Source organism: Oryzias latipes, chromosome 13 (genome assembly GCF_002234675.1).
Source record: "Oryzias latipes chromosome 13, ASM223467v1".
NCBI classification, from domain to species: Eukaryota; Metazoa; Chordata; class Actinopteri; order Beloniformes; family Adrianichthyidae; genus Oryzias; species Oryzias latipes.
In genome coordinates this window covers 19,376,663-19,398,753 of record NC_019871.2, presented here as the reverse complement: position 1 = coordinate 19,398,753, position 22,091 = coordinate 19,376,663, and the positions used below count along the sequence as shown (strand labels likewise).

The following is a 22,091-nucleotide window of genomic DNA, read 5'->3' as shown; positions in this document are numbered from 1 at the left end:
GAGGAGTGGCAGGGCAGCATCTATTCTGTGCAACAGATTACTGGTGTCATTTACTCTGCATCAATATTTCAGTCTGTATTAGACAAAGGAAGGAATTGGCTGGTGTGGTCTGATGTTAGAGACACAAACAGGTCCCCGAAACATCTTCAAAAAGACAAAAAACTAATTAAAACAATAAAATAGAGAGAAATGAAATAAGGAAGATACACATTTCTTCCATTTATTCTTGTTAAATGACCTCAGATATGAATAGAAACAAAGTCAGCTGAATTTATTGGTTAATATAGTGATCTGAGGTCCATGTTTTTCTAGGTTTAAGGTCATGCAAGGAGCAGCAAAGCTTTCAGCCTCGTAAGCTTTTAAACTTTCGTAACTCCTGATGACAAGAGGAAAAACCCACAGGCTTAGATTACTGCACATGGACATGATTATATGTCTGCAACACTCTTTATTGCCTATTAGCTCATTGCAGGGCAGTAATAACTAACATGCCTTTTGGCCTCTTTAACACATCCACAAATTTATTGGACAGGTTCTATCGGTCTCACCACACAATTGAAGCTGTATTACCACCTTAAATCACTGCCACGTCATGACGGTGTTGGGGCAGGGTCCTCTGCTTTTATGGGGCTCTCTCTCGAACACCAACTTCCTCTGCATCACCTCAAAGCTGCTCCTGCTGTTAGATACTGATTGTATTAAGTCCTTCTACTTAGTGGAAACCTTTGAGGCTGATAAAAGTCTGTCCAACCTGCTGCTATGACAACACCAAGCACTCTCCGTCAATAAACAGGGTGAGCCCAGGAGAGTTGAAGGGCGGACCTCCAATTTTTTTGAAGCAAAACTTGGGTTTTGCTTCAAAAATAATAGATCACCAAAAAACTGTGATAATGCAGTCAAATGTTGTTGTTTTTTTCAAATTAAAACAATGTTTTTGACACGTTGAAATCGAATTAATTGAATTTTATCTGATACTGTACTATGCCTTAGTCGCAACTGCCCTTATGGGTGGATAATGGTCAAACCTGTACGGGGCACCCAGGTTATCCACACGAACCATAAAGGTCATAGACCGCTCAGTGAAGTTTATCGCAACATGTATATTTTATGATACATTTACCACACACATAACAGTGGTACATTCTTTTTTCACGGCGTTCCTTAAGGAGGCCCTACAAGCCAGAAAACTTTCTTTGAACACTTGATGCATCAGATAAAAAAAACAACAACAACTGTCTGATCCAGTTCAAAAAGCCACACATTTGTCTCGTGAATCACAAAAATAAAGCAACATCTGAAAAACTCTTAAAAACTGAGTTGAAATCCAGCTTGTAGTGTCTGCTGGTTTAACATCACATGTGGATTTGTTGGACATAAACCTCCTCAGGACCGGTGACCTTCTGTTTCTGCAATAGGCTGGTTCATTCATGTTCACCTTCTCAGACAGACTCTGTGCTGCAGCAGAGACCTTTGTTAGATCATCCAGACATCCGGCCCTCCCACAGTGATGAGTGACACAAACGCATTTTGTTTGATGAATCGCTTTCATTACAACAAACAACTGCCTTTTGTCATTGACTCGAAGGTGAAGTTGCTGCTCCATGTAAATGCTTTTGTGGTCTATTGATGCACAGTGATTGTCACTGCGAAGCCTCTAGGCCAGGGGTCGGGAACCTATGGCTCGCGAGCCATATATGGCTCTTTTGATGGTCACATGGGGCTCGCAGACAAATCTTTAATTATACTTTTTTTTTTCTTTTTTTCATTAGACCAGTCCTTCTCGGGCGCGATGCGATGCCAGAGGCGCACAGTAGTAGCGGTGCTTGGAGAAAAAACTATCAGTTTACTATTATCTATTATTTCACAGAGTTTGTACCACCCGGAAACCTGTGAATTGCCGTGCCTAAAACTGCGTGCTCCCGTCTCTGAGAAAGAGCGCGCAGTTGCGGGGACGGGATGTTAGAGGAAGAAAGCAGAGGGTGAGGTGGGGGTGGGGGTGGAGTTGTGGGCACAGGTAGCAGGTGAATCGCGCAGGGATTGTAATAACGTAAAACCCGCTACCCGTCACTCACTGCAGCGTGGGTGTGTGTGTTTGGCTCCGCGTCTGCATGTGAGCCGTCTTTCTCACATCTACAGAACATTCAGACCAACCTACGATCAGGTTTAAAGTCTCAACGCCTCATTTATCAGCAACAGCATAACAATATTATTAAAAAAGAATCCACAGACTTATTGTACTTTAAAAATGTTGAAATTACATCAAATGCACACATTCACTTGTTTATTTAGTTTTAAACATATCGTTGCTTACTGACTTGGACTGGGTGGCTGTTGGGCCGCGTTAAAAGTTGTGGAGTTCATTGAACGCATCAAGCAGAGATCTGATTGGCCCTCAGTTCTGTCGCTCAGCCTGTTGTTAGGTAATCTGGACCAATGGGGTTCAGCTTTGGGCCAAATAAGGGAAATGGGAGGGCTGGAGCGGGAGCAGGGGAATATAAAGTTGGGAGAAGCGCTCTCATCTCGCTGAAGAGAATAAGGAGTTGCTGAATTAATTGTACGGCGTTTGTTGCTGTCTGCAGTCACCAGAATAAAGAACCTTAAAAGAGGTTAAGTCTCAGTGCCTCAGTGTGGGAAAGGGAGACTACATTATTGTATGGCTCTTTCGAAATTACATTTAAAAATATGTGCCGTTTATGGCTCTCTTGGGCAAAAAGGTTCCCGACCCCTTCTCTAGGCTTTCCTCACCCCCTAATCAGATCACAAACTTTGTGTTTTCCTCTCAACTTAAACTAAATTCCATTTTCTCTGCCCCACAGTTTATTAAAAACCCTCGCTGTTGGATTTTTGGACATTTTTTGTGGTAATTTATTGCTTAAAGATATAATTTCCAAGCACAGCTGGATATTAGTTTTGCGGGACACAGTTCACGATTAAAGAATGCAATATTGTCTGCTTTTGGATTTTTTGTTTTCTTTTCCATAAATTTGACACTAAAACCATGTAATTCATCACCTTGGAGCTGCGTGTTTCCACACAAACCCTGAGGAAACACAAGAAAAATGACATGACGGCCAAACAACTGAAGGAATGGACTGAAAAGGCTAGAGTAATGGAGGACTTTCATTGCCTCCAGTCCACATTACAGCTTTGATGTAGTTATATTATCAGAACAATAAATGAAAATCTGAAGGAAGGATTGCCTGAGATCTTCTAATAAAATCAAGTGATGCAGATGACAAAAGAATACATTTTTAAAGTCTTTGAATGTATTTCAAAAATGTATTTCTGCTTAAAAGTCAAAGAATCAGTGAAAGTCCTTTTTCCACAGGTTTGTTCTTTCATTAAGCAACAGCTAAAACTCCAGGATTAATTGTAGAGACGATACCAACTCGTACTGATGGATCTGCTACCGTCAAATACCATCCGATATGAAGAATACACAAATGTGATTTAAAGTATAAAAGAAGACAAATGCTAGAGACCTGAACCTTCAGTCATGATACAACTAATTCAAAAATTTCCTGCTGACTCTTTAAAAAAATATCTGTTGTGAAGTGAATCGCCTAAATAGGGGTAATGACTGTCTTTGGTTCAACTCTGCTGGTTTTTACAAGCTTTTCCAAAAAGTCCATTTAGTGTAAAAGCTGTTTAAAGACCCGGTGAAAATAATATTTTTGGATTTTAACATGCTCTCAAAGTCGTTTCTGATGATGGACAATATATAAAGGATATTAAGCTTGACATTGCATTTCTGACCTTTTCTTTATTCAGATTGTTGTGAATCAGGAGGATTACACAAAAAATCAAGTTTGAAAAAGTAGAAAATATGCCGCACGGGCTACAAGCCCCTGCTCTGAGCTCTCGGCAACAGTAATGGGAAGATTAATTTTTCTGAATGAACTACTGCTGCTCTGCAGAAACTATGTCCTAGAAAATGACACACATTTTTGAATGTTGGCTAAAAACTACATTACTATAATTAAAAGTCCCCTGAGAAAACTTTGAAAATAAATCAAAAGAGGATCAGAGTGGGACTTTAAATTTTGACTAACAGTTTACAGAGGCCTGCTGAGGTGGCCTCCTGGATGCCTCCCTGATGAGGTCCAGGGGGGCATATCCTGCTGGGACCAGGCCATCACTTATCCAGAAAATATCCCCAAACTAACTGAGCTTAGCTAATAAATCACCAAATGTCAAAACAATTTAAAATATGACAAAACATGTGTCAGGATACACTAAAAATAAACAACTGTTGTGTGTTTGCCTCTAAACACTGATCCAAACTTTTGGAGAAATAAAGATGCTCACCAAAGGGAAACTCTTTAGGCCTGGCTCCTGCTAAGTAAATGACATTTAATGTAAAGAGTAAAAAATTGTATTCAATCATTGATGTTTCCAATTGGATGAATGTATTCTGAGCAAATCCACGTTTACGTGATACTCAAAGGTTTTTGATTAGTAGAAATAGTTGGTTTTATGTTTCCATACAAGGATGGCAGATTTGGCACAGTGATTTCACTTCTGAATTATTATTTTTTTAAACAAAATCATGCATTGGTATGTAAAAGGACAGGTAGAAACATCCAGGTTTCGGTTTGGGCAGTCCTTCTCATGCATCATGCATCTGTCTCCTAAATGATGCAGTTCAACAGCCACAAAACCCGACAGAAATCCCCAAACGAACATTTCCCACTCAGAGTGTCTTCCCATGTTTAAATCAGTTTAAGACAGATGAAATGGGATCGCTGGGTCACTCCAGGAACAGGGCGGGGCCTGCTCTGGGAGGCAGACACTAATTGGACGCCTCAGGTGACTCAGCTGGTGATGAACGGAACGGCATGCTTGATTCTACAATGATCCAGCAAAACACTTGACCACCGTAAAACCACTGTTAGCCTGTATTACAACAAAAAAGCCTAAATAATAATTCTTTTTTGCAATTTTATTTTTCTGCTTACATAAAAGTTTTATTTTTTGAAATGTATTTGGAACCTAAGAAGCTAGAGTGGGTATCTACAAAGCTCTTCAAAACTTTTTCCACATGTGTGAAAGCCAGAAGAAAAGCTCTGCATGATTTTAAGTTCTACAGCGTAAATTTAATTCCAACTCTTCTGGGTTTCACATATTCTAGAAGTTTTTAAAAAAAATGCAAACATTAACTGATATAAAAAATAAATTTGTACTAATTGGTGGTTTATTAATAATTCTCTAACATACACAGGCAGCTATTTGACTATGAAACTCATTCAAGCCTGGAATGTCTTTTAAATATGGCAAATTAGTGGTACAATAATCCAAATGTTTTTTTTGGTTTGTTTTTTGCAGAATTTGCAGAAAAACATCTTTCAACATAGAAAAACTCAAAAGAAAATTGAGTTTTAAAGAAGTTCTAAATCAAGGAACTGCAGAGCCTGTCTTCTGGCAGTGACTTTCTTAACCTTCATAGCATGAGCCTTTTTCAGCACAGGCTTCTGCCTCCAGTGGCTCTTTGGTAGTCAGGTGTTCTGTATAATCAGACTCGTAGACACAGGTTACTCCTCATGATGTGAGGAACCAGAAACGGTGAGATGTCAGCGGTCATGGAATGAAAAGAACACAGAATTTGTTCTTCTCTGCACGATGGCCCAGACAGGCTTCGGCTGAGCCTAATCTCAGTCCATCGGCGTTTGGGATTAGCTTTGAAATGACTGTAACCTGACAGCCGACTGATTGGTGGATAAACCTGCAGCAGAGCCATTTCCAGGCGTTCGGCTCGCCTGGATCTCTTACCACGATGGAAATCCGGACTCGTTTGGACGGCCTCCTGTGCTCAGGAGACGAGGGGCTCTCCTCATTGTTGTTTTTCTTCACAGGTGACCAGACAAGCACACAATGTTAACAAACCCAACCTCCACTGTGCCGCAGAACACAAGATTCACAGCAAAAACACCTTAAAGCTCCACCTTAAAAAGACAAAGCTGTGTGTCATTGAATCAAACTATTGGTGGATGAGTGCATGGGGGGGGGGGGGGGGGGTCAGTTTGAAGTACTCCACCATGAAAAGCTGAGACCAAATGGAGGAGGTCGGACAGTGAGGCAGCTGGAGCATGTGTGCCTGCCTGAGTGGGAGGCTCTGTACTGCAGAGCGTGAAGGACTGCATGTGAGAGATAGCATAGGGTTGTGTGGGCGCTCAGTACGTGTGAGTGTGAGTCACAGTGCGTGTGCCAGCGCTGGATGCATTCAGGACGTGGCGCTCTTACCTCCAGGGCTTCTGGGTCTGGAACGCCACAGAAAAGGTTCTTCACCGCGATACCAGAGTTTTCATGTGGGCCTGAAGGAGACACAAATATGTGTCAAATTCCCTCCTGACTCTGCAGCTCAAGTCGTACTTTAACCCTTGTGCTATCCTGTGACCCCACCCTTACATTGACGTGTTCTCCCTACCATGACAAAGGTGGATAAAGGTGAAGAGGATTTCATTTAATCCATGGACACTAGTGAAGATCACAAATCATTGAAGAAAAAAAGGTTGAGTGCACTGTCTAGGGGGTCCTAGATGACCCAACTCCCAATGTTAAAGTGCCCAGGATAGCACAAGGGTTACTATGTGTTTTGCCATTTTTGCAATTTTAGTCGTGTGTAAACATGATTACATTTTTATTTCTCTCACACTACTAAATTAGATCAGTTATTGTCCCAATGTACTGATGAATATGCTAACAAATACTGCATATTTAGACATCAGTTCATTTTTGTCTCACAAAACCAATTAGGAATAGAGCAGCATTGACCTGATAAAGCTGTTAAGATTGGTTTCAAAAGGAACAACATTTAAAGCAAACATAAAAAAGAAAGACAATGATGTGGCTAAAATGTGACGTATTTGACCATAAAGCTTAGTTTAGCATACCACATGTATGTCACACGTATTTTCATCAAAGAGATATTAGTGCAAAATTCCAATTCACATGTGGAATAATCACAACAATAATTCTCAGCAGATTTGAATAGTAAACTCCCTTGCGCTATCCTAGGCACTTTTACATTGGGAGTTGGGTCATCAAGACCCACTAGACAGTGCGCTGAACCTTTTTTCTTCAATGATTTGTGAACCTCACTGGTGTCCATGGATACATGAAATCCTCTTCACCTTTATCCACCTTTGTCATGGTAGGGAGAACACGTCAATGTAAGGGTGGGGTCATAGCACAAGGATTAAGATGTATTTGGAAGGGCTCATCCTCAGTGTGCTGTTGTCTGTGAATGTGTGTGTCTTACTAGTGGGGAGTTCGGTGGGTCTCTCAGCCACGCTGGATCTCTTCAGAGCGGGCTTCAGGGGCTTCAGAGGTGATGGACGAGTCGGACTGAAGGAAGACTCCTCTGTAGAAATCTGCAAAAAACAAAAAAACGTCTGGAAAAGTTTCTGAAACACAGGGACATGCATTTTTTTACGACATAATAGAGTTGAAGATTTGAGTTGACCATCATAAATTTTCCATTCTAATGCAATTGATCTCCATCTAGAGGGAGGTTTCCACTCTCATCATTACACGGGCACAAACTGTGTCACCTCACAAACCTTTAAATATTGCAAGAAGCAACTGAAGGTGTGAAGTCAGAGAAAAAACAGAGGAGATTTCAGATCAAATGAGTTTCAGACACAAACACTCTTCTTCCTTCCTTTTCTGCGCCTCGGGGCATTTTGCTCCGCCCGTCACGCCAAACGGATGACAGAGAATTTAAGAAAGAAGGATGGATCAATAGCTTGAGCTGGAATTCTCTTTGACATCTACATGAAACCTGGCTGCCTTAGGCACACGGAAACCAGAACGTCTGTCATTATAGATGCTTTCACAACAGATTCTGCCTCTTCTGAATGATCCTCACGAGCATCTTCTGCAGAAGGAAAACATCCCAGAAGAGAGTTTGGCAGTAGAAAAGAGTTAACGGTTCGATTCTTCACTCTCAAAGTGTAAATATTCTCCCCCCTAATCTTTCATGCTGCTCTGACCACTATTTGTCTGTGTTTACCTGCACAGGTATCAGAACTAAATTGGGTCAGGTGTTTCCTCCAGAGCATGGGCTCTCACCTGGAAGCGGACCTCCTGACTGACCCGGTGGCAGTCCTCCTCACTGCCCGTGTTCGACACCATAGACAGGCGCTTTTTCTCAGCAGCAGCTTGTTCCCTGATGTATTCCAGGCGTCTGGAGCGACCGAGCTGCTGGGAAAGCAGCGACTGGAGCTGAGCATGCTCAATGGAGCCCAGCAGGATCATCGACTCTGGGAGATATGAGACAGGTGTGAGATGAAGAGGTCAAATAGGAAAATGGAGGGGCAGAGAGGGAGGAACATTTGTAGTAGAAAATTGGAGCGAAACGAATGGAGTACAAGAAACAAAAATCATGTTAAGGTGTGAAGAATGTGAGCACTGCAGGGGATCCCAAACACACACACTGCAGAGAGTATGGCTCAGTTGCATAACATGCAACAGTAAATGTATAATTACTAATACGACTGTGTGTGAATCTGTATTTGTGTGTCTGCATGTTGAAGCTTGCTTGTTTGTTTAAGTGATTGCCTTTGTGACAGCACATGCTGATCTGGTATTTGGAGAACTGCCACGGCTAATTGTTCCTGCATATTGCAGGCGTAAAGAACGTGGGAACAGAGAATTTGTTCTTCAGTGAGGTGACCAGCGCCATGATCAAGCTTCATCCAGGCAGCCTCGTCAGTCAATCAATCAATACATCTAATGAGTACAGCGCCAAGGTCGGAAGAATCTGTGCTCGTTACTAACCGGAAGAGACGCTTTGTCAAATAAAATCAAACAAAAAAGCTGCGACATGAGCCGACTAATTTACTTTATTATTGTTTGGAGTGAAGGATGGACGGATGGACAGATAGACAGATAGATAGGTGTCCGGTAGCAAAACATGCAACCACACACAATAAAAACAGTAAAATGACAGTTCACAAAATAAAATATCAGTTCATATCAGGCAGGTTCATTAAACAGTCTAATAGCTGAAGGGACAAATGAGTTCTTAAAGCGTTCTGTCCTGCAGCGCAGTGAAAGGAGCCTATTGCTCCATGTGCTCCTCTGACCAGACATCGTGTTGTGCAAGGGATGTCTGGGTTGTCCAGGATGCTTTGAGTTAAGGCCCTCATCCTCTTCTGCAGCACAGATCCCACAGAGTCCACCCTCCTCCTGATCACAGATCACATTTCAGACTTTTGATCTGATTTCAGATCAGATTTCAGACTCTTGATTGAGGGTTTCAACTCTGTAATAATGAAGAATTATAACCCAGTTGTCTGACATAATTCCAAACATAAATAAAGATAAGAGCAATGTATGGCCTGTAGGCACTACTCGCCCTCGCGACCCCCCTTTTTTTTTTTTTATACACTGTATGTTATCCCACGAAGGGAAATTCTTTCTCCGCATTTGACCCATCCCATTGGGGAGCGGTGAGCTGCAGCCGAAACCGCGCTCGGGAGGCAGTAGCGTTAAGGGTCTTGGGGTCTTAGGCTACGTTCACACTGCAGGGCTTAATGCTCAATTCGGATTTTTTGAAAAAATCTGATTTGTTTGCTAGACCGTTCACATTTCCAAGTAAATCCGAACTTTTGTGATCTCCAGTGTGACCGTGACACGACCCAAACGAGACCCGCATGCGCAGAAGCCAGAAGAATACTCAACGGTGAACGACGTCACTTGTTGTTTGCGGAGCAAACGTTAACAATGGATGTCAACAACAGTGTTGTCAAAAGCGGGGCTCTTTTTGTAATATTAAATTTATTTTCACGAAGGAGCAGCTCAATTACAATCTTCTCATTTTAAGAAGGTAATGGACTCGAGATCGTCTGTAACCACTGTTGTGGAAAGGAAATGTGCACGTGTTGGGGCAGCGCGCCCGCGTGTGTGTGTGTGCAAGCGCTAGAGAATAGGGGGGGGGGGAAGTGTGGGCGCGCATTCATGTTGTGTGTTACGGAGGAAGGATGACGGTAATAAAAGAAGGTTTCCCTCAGAATAAATGCTATGGACTCTTTATTAACCCGTTCTGGAGAATCTAAGGATCAGAACAGGGAGGAGGAGGAGGATCGCCTCAGGTCCCCCGCGCTTCTGAGCACGGTCGGAAAGGGAAGAAAGAAAAAAAAGTTATCGCGGGAAAGGTTCAACACCACCCTCTGCCATTTATCTGGAATTTTTTTCAAAAACCGCCCAGTTGCGATAAGAGCCCTGCAGTTTGGCCTGAAAAGAGCGATCACCCCAAATATTAATCCAATCAGTGACCTCCCTTCCCTTCCACTGACTGGTCTCTCAGCAGCATCCTCCACCATGGTTGATGTTTACGTTCTCGTTCCCGCCTACTTCAACGCAAAATGATGACGTTTGTTGCGTGTCGATGACGTACGGTTCGGAATCAAGTCGCCTGGCCGGTCAGACGGCGGTCGCAATTGAAAAGAACGGCTAAAATTCGGAATCAGGACGGCAAACCCACGGGGCCTGGGTCGCAATTGAAAAGATCGGATCTGTGTCATTCAGACTGTCATGAAATGATCGGAATTGGGTCATTTCAGCCTGCAGTGTTAACGTAGCCTTAGGGTCTTGCCTAAGGACCCTCACTGGGTGATGTTAACTGCTTGCCATTGATGTGGTAATTGCCCCCAGTACCATTGCTCATTCCCCTCCGGGAATCGAACTCTGGTTTCCTGCATGGTAGCTTCCCACCCTACCAACCGAGCTACCCAGCCGCATCTACCCACCCTCACTGGCTGAGCAGCCAGTTCACACCCCTTACAGTCAAAATTCACTTTGTCTAAAAAATGTCTATTGTGCTAAAAAAGGGAACAGTAGCTAAAAGTGCTACTATGGCCTTCAGAATCATCAACTATCGTAGAGAAACATATTGCTAAAGATAAAATTTGTTAACAACCCTAACTATACTATCTGTGCTAATGCGGCTAGAATTGCAAGCATTGCATTTAGCATCATCAACTATCTCAGAAAAACACATTGATAAAGTTGTGAATTATGCTTTTACTCCCAGAAAAGGTAGAACTCATAGAACTCTAGTAATAAGTAATGTCTGTTACTTCATTCTTAAAAAAAACATTTTTGAATCTGAACTTGACATGATAAACGTGTTTTTATTAAGAAAATAAATAAATAAAATATAAAAAAACAAGGTCCCGCAGAAAGCCCATAATCACCACAGAGGTGATCTGCACGCAATATCAAGGTTGTAGACCGTTCAGTGTACCCCTAGAGAGAAAATGTTCATGCACACTTTTTTTCTGCAGGCATGGTCTGGGAAACGGGTTGTAGTGAACATTTACACAAAATGTAAGGGTAAGTAAGGGTGGACTTGGTAAGACGCAGGTGTGTCGTACAGATTTTATTCTTTTTTTTAACCCCCCGAAATCCTGTGGACTGCAAAAGGATCCCCTTAGAGCTGTTCACGCAATAAATGTGCACATCTTGTGTGCAGCCTGACTGTTAGAAAATGAGAAAATTAAACAATCAGAGTGTAGTTTGGGCGAACATCCAACAGTCACTTCTACTACTAACGACTAGAGTGTGGCGTAAGGACACTGTATGTCAAGTAATGCAAGTAATTTCAATTATGCTTTTGAAAACTTCATCATACATTCACAATGCGCACAACAATGGTACAGGTCAACCACCGTACGGGTGCATGAGACTGAGAAGATTCACTATAAAATGCTCAAACTCGCTGTTGAGCATTCATGCCTAGAATAAGCCTCCGTACAGAGAGGTTTCTACGATACAAAGCATGATGGGATTCAGTGTGTTTGTCCACACAGTTTGTTCCATGTTTTACAACTCTGTTTGCATGATTCACCTGCAGTTTCCACTAGAGCCAGGGTCTTGAGGTTTCCTGACAGCAGCACGTTGTGAAGGTCTCGATAAGTGCAGTTCAAGGTGATGTATCGCACATCCCGGACCATGATGTCCTCCACACGTATGTTATACTTCCTGAGACAAGACAAGGGGAAGAAAGGTCTGACCAGAGCTGGTAGATAAAAGAGAAACCCATCCAACAGAAATGACTCATCAGAATTATGGTTATTATAATAAAGCATAACTATAAAAACATGTGTAGAAGTATGTGCATAACTTTGAAAATGACCTCCTTGGTATTTTCAGCATTTGAATATTAGAGGACATTGTCCTGTAAAACATATAGAGTCCACGTCTTTGAGCTGTCGCTGTCTGGTTATTTCTCTTTTTCATTGTGACAAGACATCCGTTTAGCTGACCAACAAAATGCAGCGTCATCCCTACGTCAGTGAACTGACGACATGCCCGGGCTTTTGGCTTGTACAGGAACATTGCAGCTCTGGCCTCAGCAATACGCTTCGCTCCACAACAGAACAGAATTTTGTAAGTCTGAACGGACCGCAGCAACTGCATCAAAGGCAGTAGATGAAATCTAAACAGTTTCTTCCTGATTGAACCCACCTCCTCCACAACAGCTTGGAAAACATCTGGTGAGGCATCAGGCCTCATTACTGTAAACCTTGTTTTTTCAGCATAGCTCACAGAAACGGGTCCGACTGAAATCTGTTTCCTTCCAAAATATTCCAGTTTTCACAGGATGCTGCTGTGCGGCGGTTGAACCAGTAAAAGAGCCTTCCATGTGACCATGATGAGGAGAGGAGCACAAATGTAGAGAGGAAATAGAGCTGTAATGAGAGTGTTATGAAATCCTCTCCACACTTTTCTGTAAATGTATCTCTAATACTTAAGATGGATTAGCTCTGCTCCCAGAGTGGGGAAGAGGAAGTGGGAAGTCCTTATTTGGTCATGACCACAGAGAGGAAGTCTGCCTGCAGAGGAAACGTCCGGTCAGAAAAGATCAGAAAATCCACCCATGAAGGCAAGTAGATTTGTGAGAGTGCATTCACTTCAGGTGCTACACAAGACTTCCTGTGTGTGTGGGTGGGGGGCAGGGCTGGATGGTTGTGTGGGTGAGAGATGGATCCTTTCCATCCTAAAAGACGGGGTTTCAACCTCGATTGGGAGGGGTTTTCTCCATCTGGAGATACTAGACAGACGCACACATACACATGCACACACACCCAGACACACACATGCGCACACGAACATATGCGCACAGATAGACACACACAAATGAACACACACAGACAGACACGCACACACCCACAGAGAGATATGTGCAGAAATGCAGTCTTTATCTTCCCTTAAAATTATTATTATTTTTTTTTTTTTTTCTTTGTTGTTTTTTTTCCTTTCCCTTTCCCTTAAAATTATTAACAACCTGTCCTGATTTATTTTTTTATTTCACAATTTTAGAATATTACAAACCAAAAACATAGTTAATTTTCATGTCCACTTGTTCACATTTAATCTCTCTCTCTTTTTTCTAGAATCAAGCCATCTCAGTAAAAGAATCCTCTGCTGATGTTACAGTCCTCCTGGACTCAAGCAGCCGGATTGTGTGCAGCCACAGCCCTTTGCACTATTCTATGAAAGTATATTTTTTGGACACAAAAATTGAAACGCAGCTTCAGTTTTACAGTGATAAATGTGCTCCATATGGAAAATGCAAACTCTGTTATCAACATGTGAATGTGCCCGCCCACAACAGAGCTCACACTCTGGATCTCATTATTACTTATGACCTGAAAGCCTCAGTGACTTCTGTTGTAGAAGTGGGCATTTCTGATCATTCTTATGTGTTTTTTAAAGTACACGACTGCATACTTGAGAAGCCCCCTGAGAGAACCATTAGAAGGCGCTGTCAACACACTGAAGTGGCTGCAAACTTTACCTCACACTTGGAAAATCAGCAACCAACTCTTTCATATCCATCTATGGACTTATCAATACAGCATTTCAGTAATGATCTCACCGAAATTCTGGAAAAAGTCGTCCCATTTAAACTACAAACTGTTAAAGAGAAAGCTCCACCTCCTTGGAGAACAGAAGATATTAAGAAACTTAAAAGAATGACAAGAAGGGCAGAACGACATTGGCGAAAAACAAAACTCACAATACATCACCAAATTTTTAAAACACTAATGCATTACAATAACTCTATTAAAAATGCAAGGCAAGACTACTTTTTAAAGTTCATAGCAGAAAATCAGTCAAGGCCAAAAATCCTCTTTGCCACAATTGATAAAATAATCAATCCAACCTCTGGCCCACCGTCCACCTTTGGCAGTAAAACCTGTGAGGAGTTTGCAGCCCACTTTATCGCTAAAGGCCCGTACACACCGGGACGAATATTCGCCAGGCGTTATTCGCCAGCGTTTTTCGCCACGTTTTTTGTGTTCACACCCAGGCGATTTTCGCTGACGATGAGCCGAGCAAACATGCAATTTCATTCCCTGACATTAGATGGCGCTTAATGTAAAACAGAAATACTCCTGTACACAAGGTGGCGCTGCGCAACTTTACGCTTCTTAAAGTCGCTTTTCACTCAGAAGAAGAGAGCAAGTATTTACACGCTTGTCAGAATCAAACAAAGAAAACATGAATATTTCAAGCACCAGTAGCTCCAACTGGTGCTTGGTTCGGGGATGTTTTAGAATGTCCGTCATTATTGCTTCGCGGCTGTGTAGACGCTACTTGGCGTCTATCTTCTTCGCTGGTATGTGTGCTCAGCAAGGAAGTTTTGTGTTTGAGCGCCCCCAAGTTGTGTTTTACTGTAACTTCAGAAGCTCCAGACACGTGAGCAAAAGCGCCATTCTCATTGGTCGAGTAGATTTCGACGCGACGCGTTGAAAAAAAAAAACGAACCCGAGGCGTTTTTTTTTTGACGCTTTAACGCGTGGCGTTTTTTCGCGTCGGTGTGCACACTCTCATTGGTGCCCTTTGTTTAGTCACGAGGCGTTAAACGTCGGCGAAAATCGCCGGCGAAATTCGTCCCGGTGTGAACAGGCCTTTAGATAAATGACATTAGATCATCTATCCTAAAGGGGAGGAATCAACAACCCCGTGTTAATCTTTCTAATGCATGTCCTCTTATCAGTGAGAGAACGCTCGACAGTTTTGTCTTGATTGATTGATGCTGCAGCACTCAGACAAGTGATGTCCCAAATGAAAACAAAAACTTGTTCTCTTGATCCCATTCCCACCTCACTTTTTAAGTCAGTTTTCACATTATGTGAGGAGGAATTACTAAATATCTTGAACTGCTCTCTTCAGACCAGAGTCTTCCCTGCAACCCTAAAGACTGCTATAGTGAGACCCATTCTGAAGAAGAGGGGTTTAGATGTATCCGATCTAAACCCCAACCGTCCGGTATCCAACCTGTAATTTTTAAGTAAAATTTTAGAAAAGCTTGTTTTTACTCAACTGAATGTTTTTATTAATAAAAAAAAAACATTTTAGAAAAGTTTGAGTCTGGTTTTAGATCTCATCACTCAACAGAGTTAGCACTCGTCAGGGTCTTAAATTCTCAGGTCCAATACTGACATGAAGAAAATATCTGTAACAGAAAATATCTGTTTTAGTCTTAGACCTGAGTGCAACCTTTGACACAGTTGACCACTCTATCCTTGTAAACAGACTTCACGACATGGTTGGAATTACCGGGACAGCTTTTAATTGGTTGACATCCTACATCACAAACAGAGATTTTAGTGTTAATTTAAATGATTTCTCATCCGGAAGGCATAAAACTGACATGTGGGGTGCTTCAAGGCTCCATCCTGGGTCCCACACTTTTTAATCTTTACATGCTTTCACTTGGTGATGTCATCAGGAGACGCGGCATTAACTCGCCCGTGCAATATCTCGCCAGTGCTGAAATCTTAATTCATGCTTTTATTACATCAAGATTAGATTACTGTAATGCCCTCCTTTCTGGTGTAAAGAAAACCACACTCAATCGTGTGCAGCTAGTCCAGAACTCTGCTGCACGCCTTTTAACGAGAACCAGGAAGAGGGAGCACATTACACCAATCTTAAAATCTCTGCACTGGCTCCCAGTCAGCTTCAGGATTGATTTTAAGATTCTTTTAATAGTTTTTAAGAGTGTCCATGGCCTTGGTCCTTCTTTTATATCAGACTTGCTTTTAGTTTATGAACCTCCCAGAGCCCTTAGATCCTCAGGTGCGGGCCAGCTGAGGGTCCCTAGGGTCAAGACAAAAACCCACGGCGAAGCCTCGTTCAGACACTATCGACCTCTTCTGTGGAACAGCCTGCCTGAGGATGTGAGGGCCTCATCCACTGTTGAGAATTTTAAAAAAAACCTAAAGACTCATCTATTTAACTCTACTTTTAATTAGATCTCATATGTGGGATATTTTACTCTTATATTTTATATGTTATTTTATCACATATTTATTTGTTTAATACCTTTTAGTCCTTTTATGTCTTAACTTGCTCTAATTTATATTCCAGACTTTTAGATGCACTAATTCATCTTATCTTATTTTGATTCATATTTTCATATTTTACCTGTTTTTATATTTTTACTTTCTTATTTTATTACTTTTACATCTTAGATGGTTTACGAGTGTTTTCTCACCCTTGGCTGGGGTGGTTAGTGTTCGGGCTCCCAGAGATTTGGACACGCTTGTCCTCTGGCATATCTTGTTCCGGGTTCTCCGGGGTGCCGGGCCTGGTGTGCCCATGTTGGGCGTACTGGACCTGGGGGTTGGGGGTCTCTGGGGCGGGAGGTGCTGGGGATGAGTTGTGCTTGTGCTGCTTAGATGCTGACACCCCGGGCAACAGGAGGACAGGGCGGACAGCGCCTTTTGGGTTCTCTTTTCTTTAGCTCTGTCATTTCTCTTTTATTTGTGCTTGTTTTTTGTGTATTGTATTATGAGGGGCTTATTTACGGTAATTATTTTATTACATGTGTAGGGATTGGTTTCATTGTATTCGTGTTTGTTTTTTATGGAAAGCACCTTGAGCTGTCTGTTTGACATGAAAGGTGCTTTATAAATAAAATGAATTTGAATTTGAATTAGACTGCGGTGAGTTTTCCAATGTAATGTGCAGAATCCTAGAAGCACAGCAGAGCTGTGAGGAGATTCATTTAGAACTGGTTCATAGAACTATTTGTGGAAATTAACCAAAGTCAACCCTAGACCAGGGGTGGCGAACACATGCGCTCTTGGCCAATGAGCATGCGGCTCGTTGCGTCTCATCATATTTTCTATATACTGTGCCTCATTTCATAATTTTTTCCCTCTTAAACCACACTCAAACCATCAAAGGGTATCAAAAATAATTAATAATAAAAGTAATTTGGCAGTGTGTGTGTTTGATGCTGCTCCCGACAGATAAGTGACCGCCAATCATTTGCGCAGGTTACGCCCAATGCAGGAACACATAGATAAAGACTTGATGTGCATGCAGGCTGTTACCCTCATGGTCAAAATGGTGAAATTCAGAGTATAAAGATAAACACATGACGTTTCTGGAAGAACGGGAAGATTCTTACTTTTTTGCCGAACAGAATGGCAAGTCACGATGTTTATCATTACGAGCTTTTGGACGCAGTAAAATAGTTCATGGCAGAAAGAACAAAACGTATCCCTGAGAAAGTTAAAAACTCTTTCTGATCTGACACAAATTGTCTCCTTTATTAACAAGTTAAAGTTTTTCAAAGTGCATGTTCAATACGGCCATCATTCCACTTTCCTTCTTTGTGGAGCTCACAGCAGAAGGCTGCAATCCAAATGAATAAAGCAGAACGTGACGCTGCTTGCTGGATGGAAACTTTACTTTGCGGTTTGAGGACCTGCAGCAGAAACGACCGCAGATCACTTTTCTCATGGATCCTTTAATGCAGAGACTGACTGCCTGAGATCCCCACTTGTCACTGATGAGGCAGCGAGAGAATCGGAGATGATTGAGCTGAAATCTCTTTGAAAGAAGGCTCTGTTACGTTTTGGAGAACGGAAAAATACCAGTGTGTAAAAGAGCTGCTCTCAAGCTGCTGTGATGTTCTCTTCATTATGTCTGTGAGTCCCTGTTTATTACCTTGAAACACGTGAAATCAAAGCATCGGTCCGTTCTGACCGACACTCACGTAAAGGAACTGCTCAGAGAGGCTACAACTGGCCTGGAGGTTAGCCCCGCCTTCAGCCCCTAAGACTCATGGGAAGTGTGTATTGAGGGTGGACACTTTCCTTGAATTAAACACAAGTACAATACTTGCTGTTCTGTTGTAGGGAGAGGAGTGTGTTATGGAAAATAATTGCGTGTTTGTGTGTGCGTCTTGGCAGGTCAGTGTGTGGTGTGGCTCTTTGACTCTCACAGTGAAAAAATTCGGCTCTTGGTGTCAAACTTGTTCGCCACCCCTGCCCTAGACGATGGTTGTTATGGCAGAGGATTACCATCAGGACTGCAGCAAAATGCTGATAAAGCAAGAAAACTGCTTACTTAATTCAGAAACTGATTAGTAAAAGATGTTTCAAAATCTGTGTTAATGCTAATTGCTCTTAATTGCAGTCTATAGTTGAACTGGATATGAGACAAAACATCTGCTCTGAAAATCTATTTGGCCTCATTCTTTTCTCAGCAGAGGAAATAAAGCAGAGCAGATTCACTGGGTTTTAATGGTATAATGTAGCTGTAGGGTATCAGCCTGCTCTGAATGAGCTGTCAGCTCTGCTGTTTGTACCAGGAACAGAAAATAAACTTATGTAAACTTTGGAAAAATAGTTTTCTAAAGTTTTTGACAGGTCTGTCTGATAACTCTGTTTTCCAGCTCAAACCTCCGCATCAACTTGGAAAGTCACAAATACTACTAACATTTGTTTGGCGATGCAGAATCCTTCACTAAACTGAGGTGAAGAAGTCATGAGTGTCAACAGCCACTGCAGTAAAAACTTTCTCAACAGCTTCCTTTACTAGTTAGAGCAGAGTTCCTAGTTTTACCAAACTCAAAGAAAAGTGTCTCAACAAGCAGCCCTGGTAGGCTTTGTGTTCTGCTGAGAACATCATGACTGCATGTCAGGGAGTGTGAGGGGGCCAACAGGTCATCCCTTCAGTGGCGACAGTTCTGCTATGTGAGCAAAAGCGACTGAAGCACTAATGTCACAGCAAATGTCGCCATTGCTGCAGTGGATGAATTCCAGCTGCCGGATCATAGACGTCATTATTATATAAAAAAATCCAACTTCTCACTTGAAAGGAAAGCAGCATCTTCCAATCAGAACATGCCAGAGCAGGTTTGTTAGAAAACATGCAGGAATGCGGCCCTCATTGCCCACCTCTCCGCAAACTCAAGTACTTGAATGAGTCTTTTTCCCATGGTGTTCACACTGAACAAACAGGGAGGGGCTTCTTTTACTTTTTCTACCATTTGCAAGCGCATGTTCGCCATCTACAGTTGGAGGAAGCTTGGTGCAAAATGTTGAAGCGGTGCAAATCTTGCTGCAGGTTTCTTTTACAGTTCTATTCCTATATATGAAAGACTTGGTGTCATTATTCATGCCGGGCAAAAACCGCAATTATTAATTTCTCCTCCAGGATCAATTTTCAAATGGTTGCTACTTCCATTAAGAAGAGACGCAATCATTACCTCACCACCAAATCCAAGTCACTGATTGGTCAAAATTTGATTTGGTTCAACATTCATGTTCAATTGCCGCGCATTTTGTATGTAGAACCCTGAGTAAGGTCAAAAAAACATGTGTAGCAATAAGTGAACGCGAGAGCATTGAATGCGCGTGCCCGAAACATACATTTAAATGTGTTTACATAGACTTTTCAATAAAAGTAGTAACTTTCATGCACGTTGCTGAGGGCGGTGTAAATGTAGCTTTAGAGTTCACTCCAGGATTCTTTTGTTTTAAATCTTTGGTAAGGTTTTTATAAGCAGCATATTAACTCTTATAATAAGAAATCTACAAAGCCAACTTGTCTTATAAATGTCCTATAAAGAGTCATTAACACATTTTTTATACATTTAAGGCCAAATCTGACCCCTCTGTCTTCACTGTATTGCTCCAATTGTTTGGAGCAATACATTTGGAGCTGTAGTGGTGTCTGAACTTGTGTTTTTTTTTAAGGGGAAGCAGTGGGGATTTAGGACCTAACCAGTTAACACAGCACAGTTAGCATAGAAGTTACGGTAACCTTTAAATTTAAGTATTGACTTTTTGTTTTTTCATGACTTTTTAAAGTTATAAAACAGATGCTTTTATGTATTTATGAGCACTTGCAGCTATGTGCTAATCTAATTATCAGCAAATATTCATGATGTCATCGTCATAGTGTCGTCCATATTTGAGGACGATTTTTCCTCCGTTCGGAGGGCCAAATGTGGGGGTATAGAGAAGCCCTATGGGTAGAGGAAAAATTCAGATTTGGCCTAAATGTCTTATAACTAAATTATTAAGGAATCTTAGGATTAAAACGTTACCTTACTTTAAATAATTTTACTGAACACTGCTGTTCCTCTAATTCCTCTCTTAGCTTCTTTCCAGTGCCTCAGGTCTCCTGGAGGTCCTAAAGTTCAAAAGGAAACTCATACAGGAACAAGCGTTTTCAATCTGTGTTCTTAAGCCGTTACCACTTTAAAAACGCCTTAAAGTTTATTATTACAGACAGGTTTTTGACAGCAGCAGAGCAGAGACTGCTGCTGTATTTTATTTGGCTTTTTATCTCTCATTATTTTACTAGGCTATATATTTGAATATTTTACTACTTCACTTTTGAAAATTTTTAACCTTTATTGCTGTTTAAATGCATGGCGCCTTGTTTGACTGGGTTCATTTTAAGGCGACGTATAAATAACAACGATTTGACATTTTATACGAAAACACAAAAAAAATGTTTTGTTCTATTGCTGTCAATTTTGTTTTTTCCTTTCTTTCCTTGTTCAGATGCCATTTTTTCACGAAACATTGGAGACAAACATCTTAGATGGTAAAACAGAAACGCATTTTTCTCTTCAGAATTTCCTGAAGAAATATAAAAAAAAGGTTTCATTCTTTCTACATATGGTTCTCTTGTTGAGGTGGCATTATCAGCCCTGTTACCACGGTGCTGACATGGCGCTGACACGTGTGTTCTGGCGTCTGAGCAGACTCATGGGTACGTACTCGTGGTGACCCCAGCCCAGCTCGGGGAGGTAGGGCAGCTTCTTGATCCTGATGATGGAGTCGTAGAGGGAGGGCTGCAGGGACTGGGCCACAGCGTTTGCCAGAATCACAGCGATCATCACTGGCAGGATGTGGGAGATCTGGCCAGTCAGCTCAATCACGATGACGGCGGTGGAGACTGTGTGACTGACTGCTCCTGACAAGGCTGCTGCACCTGTGGGTGGAGGACACAAGGCCAGAGAGGGCAGAAGCCGCTTTTCAAAACAGTATTCTTACAGAATGTTACAGTTCAAGGATGCTTTTTAAGAACTCAAATTTTTATGACTTATTACTTTTAACTTCAAACACTGCAGTTCAGCCTCTACCATGATGATACAATTAAAGCTGTTTTTAATACCATGTGGGATTAAAAACCCCCAGTGCTAATATCAGGGGGCTATATTTAGGTAGAAAAAGGTGAAGGGTTGGTACAGAGCAACAGTGTCTGCAAATCTGACAAACATTTCAGCCATTTTGTTGAAAAGATTCAGAAAACTGTAAAAAAGAAAAACAAAAAATCAAAGGTTTCAGATTGTCCACCATACAAAAAAAATTTTTATACTAATCATTGTACAGCAACTCCACAAATGATAAAGGATGTCAAGTAATAATATTAATATAAAAGGGACTCCCTTGCATTTGAGTTTGGCTCTGCAGGGCAGATCTGATGGACATAATGCGCTTCAATTTTAGGGTGTCTCCTCGCTGTCTGCCTGAGTTTTCGAACAGAAAAAGGAACGATTGGCTTTCAGTATAAGGTACTTATTGACTGGAACTTTCTGCAAAAAAAGCAATTTAAATTTCAAAGTCTAACTTTGCCACAGTTTTATGTAATTATGAAAGATCTGGAAATGAAATCAGTGACCTGTACCTGGTTTGAAATCATTGATTTGTTTTATTTAATTGTATTATAATTTTATAACATTTTAATTCCATGAAACGTTTATGGGTGTGAGTAACTTTTGCCTTTTGACAAGGACTCCCTTGAAAAAGAGATAACTGGAT

General features: G+C 41.6%; 1 protein-coding gene across 3 annotated transcripts in view; it reads right to left on the bottom strand.

The window, feature by feature from the left end:
- The window catches only part of LOC101162182 (chloride channel protein 2), a 97,265-nt gene that overhangs the window by 15,661 nt on the left and 59,513 nt on the right, over positions 1–22,091 (bottom strand). The window contains exons 15-21 of one of the 3 annotated variants that reach the window (XM_023961537.1): positions 21,048–21,261; positions 11,852–11,985; positions 8,071–8,261; positions 7,259–7,370; positions 6,241–6,311; positions 5,770–5,844; positions 4,309–4,338 (exon numbers count right to left, since the gene is read on the bottom strand). In XM_023961537.1, the coding sequence (XP_023817305.1) occupies positions 4,309–4,338; positions 5,770–5,844; positions 6,241–6,311; positions 7,259–7,370; positions 8,071–8,261; positions 11,852–11,985; positions 21,048–21,261 (827 nt within the window). The remainder of the gene's footprint in view (positions 1–4,308; positions 4,339–5,769; positions 5,845–6,240; positions 6,312–7,258; positions 7,371–8,070; positions 8,262–11,851; positions 11,986–21,047; positions 21,262–22,091) is intronic. The other 2 variants (XM_023961538.1, XM_023961539.1) reach the window with 2 other exon arrangements.